Raw genomic sequence first — 5,458 nt, forward strand, 5'->3', positions numbered from 1 at the left:
CTACATCAAACATTTTTTGTGTTGTTTTAAAACTTAAAAATTACTTTTCTACATGTAATTGGTTTTAGAAAGATATTGATTATAAATAAAAAAATGCTTTTCATATAATTTTTTAAAAAATATTACGAAATTAGTAAAATATTTTATAGAATATTAATTTATCGATAAATCAATATATCTATAAATTAATAAAAAATTTCAGTTCCAATATTATTAATTTATAAAAGTTTTATTGTGTATTCTCTACGTTTCTTTTTGTAATATGTTTTAGGTAAAAACATGTATTTTAAAATCTTATTTTTTAAATAAAAATTATGATTTGATATTTATATTAAAATAACTCAATAACTCACAAAAATTACTGCATATATGAATATTAAATAAATTAAAAATTTTAAATGCACTTTTAATTTTACAAAAAAAACCTACAAAACATCTAAATAAAAATGAACAAATAAAATATTTTTTATAAGGAAACGGAGAGAGTAAAACTACTAAAAAATATTCAAACATATAATAATTTTTCGATCATAAATCTTATAAAACCCCATAGCTGTCCTTTTTGAAAATCACTTAAATCCACTATATTCGGTGGATTAAGAATTAATAAAAAAATCATTCGAATAATATATATACATACTGATATAACAAAATTTTCCACTTAAAAAACATAATCAATTGAGTAGGACCGAGTTTACTGAATTGTTTTATATATACGATCGATGCACATCGCATTACTCAAAGTCAAGCCTTCATTTTATCTCTTACACCTTTTTGCTTCTTCTTCAATTTTCTGACATCAAATGGCAGCAACGCTGATATCCACCGGTCTCCGTCACACTACTTTGCCGGAAAACTATGTCCGGCCAATCTCCGACCGTCCACGTCTCTCTGAAGTCTCTCAACTCGAAGATTTCCCTCTTATCGATATTTCTTCCACTGATCGATCTGTTCTCGTCCAACAAATCCACCAAGCTTGTGCTCGATTCGGTTTTTTTCAGGTACCTAATTATAATTATACATAATTTTAGATCACGTATAAGCTTTTTGCATCAACTAAAGAAAATATGTTAGTATTCTTTTTTTTTGATATTTTTGTTAATCAAATATAGTGGTATATAATTAGCTTGGAGCTCCTATAATCAAATAGATTATATGTGACAAAAAAAAATGAAGAAAAAAGTGTTTCTTGATATTTGACTTGTTCTATGCTGACTATTATCATTTGGAACTTATATACAAAAACTTTTTGGTTAATTTTCTTTTTTTTGGCGGCTATTTTTTCGAGGTCATAAATCACGGAGTAAGTAAACAATTAATAGACGAGATGGTGAGTGTTGCGCATGAGTTCTTTAGCATGTCTATGGAAGAAAAAATGAAGCTATATTCAGACGATCCAACGAAGACGACAAGATTATCAACGAGCTTCAATGTGAAGAAAGAAGAGGTCAACAATTGGAGAGACTATCTTAGACTCCATTGTTATCCTATCCACAAGTATGTCCACGAGTGGCCTTCAAACCCTCCTTCTTTCAAGTAAGCCACTTAAACTTACTTCTAGTTTCTTTTTGATAAATTCTACTTTGCATGTTCTTTCGATACTATTTTCTAGTAACTATTCTATTGAGTTAATATTGTTCCATAGTGAAGAAAACATAAATTTGCATGTGCTTAAATAGGTAAAACGATCTATCAGGATTTATGATATATCTTATGTCTTTATTTAATATAATTGTTGATTTTTGATGTGTCAGAATTGCCAAAAATAGGCTTCTATTAGCTATTTTAGACTATCTTTACCTGAATAGATTTAGATTCTATCGTAAACCATGTATATATAATCACATATTATACCCTAAATTATTAATGAAACTAAATGCTTTTAAAGCATTTAGACTACCTATATAAAAACGAATATAATGGATGAGGTTTGTCTTCTTATTCTCTTTCAATATATATGATTTTTGGTTTAAAAGATAAAAACACACATCTTAAGATTTTTTTTTTTGTCAAGCTATCATACAATATTTGATTTAAAAATTCAACCAATTAAAAAAAAAACTGCAGAATACAAATAGTTATATAGTATCAATTATATTAAAAGTTGCACAGAAAATTATAAAGCATCATATATATTTTTTTTTGGTATGCCACAGAGAGTCAATTGATTCCCCTGAATTTATTCAAACATAAAAAAAGAAATTACAAGCAAGCGAACAGAACGTGGGACTCCTATCCCGTTAACATTCTCCAACATAATCGAAAATACACACTTAGGACAAGAATCAAGACTAAGAAATCTTAGATCCAAAGAGAACGCATAGTTCGCTAATCCATCTGCAAAATGATTAGCTTCCCTATACACGTGAGTAACCCAGACTAACCAGTCTCTCGAAATGAAGCCATGGCATATGCGTACTAGGAAAAACAGCGGATGAATGTCACTTATCCCTGCTTGTAAAAATCTCACCACCAACTTAGAATCAACTTTTACCTTCACACGTCTAAATCTTTTTTCCCATGCAATGACTAGTCTATAATACACTCCCCATAATTTCGCTAACGGGGCTGAGCATATCCCTATTTTCAAAGCAAACCCACCTAGCCATTCTCCCTTCTCTCCGCGCAACACGCCACCTGCCGTCACCGGACCTGGGTTCACGTGAGAGGCACCGTCCGTCGACAGCTTAATCCACCCATCTCTCGGCTCTTTCCATGTTAATATATTATCTGTTCACTCCTAGCTCCGGACCGTGTATCACCCCGGACCAGAAGGTGAGAACGTGTTGTCTCCTCCGCTAGATCCTTCAAGAAGCGTACTCGATCCCTACATTTCCTCTGCTCACCAAAAACATTTCCACACCGCCACTTCCAAGCCTACTTAATCGCAATGGTAAAACATCATATATTTTGAAACAAAATAAAAATACTAAAACATTTTATATTTTAAAACAGAAGGAGTAACATTTTATGTTTGTTATAATTCCTAAAAACACAACAAAACTAAACTAGAGCAAGCATTGCCTTTCTCTTTAGATGTAAGGAAAAAACTTGAATATGATGCATTTTTCTCATATCTATTCTCTTATATATAACATTATAAAACATACAAACATATATATGATGCACCGGGATATTTTTATTTCTATTTTTTATCAACAACATATCTATGGAAATTTAAGTTTCAATACGGTACTAACATAAATCATCACTAAACTATTTATTGTGTTCAAGTTTTTTTTTATCTAATAACTAGAATATTGGAATATTCATATGAATATGTTCGATTCGGATTTGTTTTAAAGAAAATTCCACTTTCTTTTGAGTCAACTGTTTTTTTTTTTTCTTTTTTTTGGAACTGACTCTTTAAAAAAGAGAAAAAAATGTTAAAAGATAAGTTCACTTGTGGTCCCATTTGGTTTATGTTTTCTGATTTGGTTCGCCATGTGATCACATGGTTGCTAAGATTTATAAAATCTTTACATGCATATACTGATATACATTCACAACTAGAGTACTAGTATACATGTACTTGTAGGCTGTTGGACATATAAATAATACGCGTATTGGGAATGAAATGTTCACGATATTTTTCTCTTTTACACAACCGTGTGAACTACTTCAACCGACTTGTTCGGTGGACAATAGAACTGATTATGAAGGGCAACGTGTTTGTGTTATATAGTGCATGTATTTTATTACACAATTACATTTCGACAAAGAAAGATTCGATAAAGATGTGTTGGTGAAAAAGGATAAGCAGCGATTTAAAGCAGAACCACACGATCAAAAAAGTATGATGAAAACTTCCAAACTCTTTAAACTCTGTCATTCCGACAAATCTCCATCTGAACTATTACAAAACAAAGAGTCAACACCGGCCAAAACCCGGCATCATTCTTGTAATATTTTAATTCAAGGGTTTGTTAGCTAGACGACAATTAACATAAATTAGTACAATAATAATGACGTGACAACAATTTATCATAAATGATTTTTGTTTTCTTAATTATTACACATCTAATTAGATTAATTTTGTCGTTTAATTGTTGCAGAACGTGTAATTTTTTCATGTGAATCATAGTATTTTTCAATGAGGAGATCTATATAATTATAACCTATAAATTATTTGCATTATTTAAAATAAGTACTATTTTTATTCTTAATATAGATTGATGTTTAAGATTTTTTTTGTTGTATAACGATTAATATTTTGTATAAAAATCATTATTACTTTTATTTGTTATTAATAGAGAAAAGAGAAAAGAGAAAAATGATATTAGTATTATTGAACTAACAAAAAATAATAAAAATGCAAAAATTACTTTTCTTAATTTTTGTAAGAAACTAAAACATCATTATTTTATGAACAAAAAGAATACATTTTACTAAACTTCCCATATAAAAATAAGAATATCTATTTTCATTCTTAATAGATTGATTTTTTTTTTTTTTTGAAAACTAATAGATTGATGTTTAAGAATTTTTTGTTGTATAACGATTAATATTTTGTATAAAAATCCTTATTACTTTTATTTGTTATTAATAGAGAAAAGAGAAAAGAGAAAAATAGTATTAATATTATTGAACTAACAAAAAATAATGAAAAATTGAAAAATTACTTTTCTTAATTTTTGTAAGAAATTAAAACATCATTATTTTATGAACAAAAAGAATACATTTTACAAAACATCCCATATAAAATAAGAATATACATTAGAGAGATAAACCACGTTTATGATACTTCAATGATGGATAAAAAATATGAAATTGTTCAAAAATTATTTTGTTGCCACAATTGTTTTTTTCCAATTTATGTTAAAGATGTTGCTTTTTAACTAACTAGCACTTAAATATAATTATTTTTATATTATTTATGTTTCAAAATATAAGATATTTTAATTAAAATACACGGTTTAAAAATCTATTTTTAAAAAATTTATTATTAAAATTTAATTAAATAAAATAAATAATAATAAATACTGTAGAATACAAATAATCATAAAATATATTTAGGCTACATAAATTTATAAAACATCTTGTAATTAAACAAAAAAAATCTTTATAACATCTTATATAATAAAGACTCACAAAAATGCCCATTTTTCAATACCCTTTTTCAAAAATGCCCTCTTTGGATGTCTATTTTTAAAAATACCCCTTTTATGTACAAAATGACTAAATTACCCTTTTTTTAATAAAAGATATCATAAATATATAAGGAAATATAACAAAATTAGGTCCACAAAATACAAAATATTTTTTGGCGGGAAAAGTGATCCCCCAATTTTTCCCGCCAAAACACTTGTAAAAATTTGTAAAACCTTTAAAATACCTTGTTTTTATTTTTCCGTAAAATTTTTTCCCGCCAAAAAAATTTCTGCGGCAGAAATTTTTTTTTGCGGGAAAAGTGATTCCGCAAATTTTTTGGCGTTAAATTTTTGGCGGGAAGAGATTT

At 27.8% G+C, this 5,458-nt stretch overlaps 1 protein-coding gene across 1 annotated transcript in view; it reads left to right on the forward strand.

Moving 5' to 3' along the window:
• Positions 1-615: 615 nt before the first annotated feature.
• LOC9310272 (protein DOWNY MILDEW RESISTANCE 6) overlaps positions 616-5,458 on the forward strand; it is a 7,897-nt gene continuing 3,054 nt past the window's right edge. The window contains exons 1-2 of the mRNA XM_002872071.2: positions 616-1,001; positions 1,289-1,536. Of these exons, the coding sequence (XP_002872117.1) occupies positions 804-1,001; positions 1,289-1,536 (446 nt within the window). The 5' untranslated portion in view covers positions 616-803. The remainder of the gene's footprint in view (positions 1,002-1,288; positions 1,537-5,458) is intronic.

The sequence above is a fragment of the Arabidopsis lyrata genome (genome assembly GCF_000004255.2).
Source record: "Arabidopsis lyrata subsp. lyrata unplaced genomic scaffold ARALYscaffold_6, whole genome shotgun sequence".
Lineage (NCBI taxonomy): Eukaryota > Viridiplantae > Streptophyta > Magnoliopsida > Brassicales > Brassicaceae > Arabidopsis > Arabidopsis lyrata.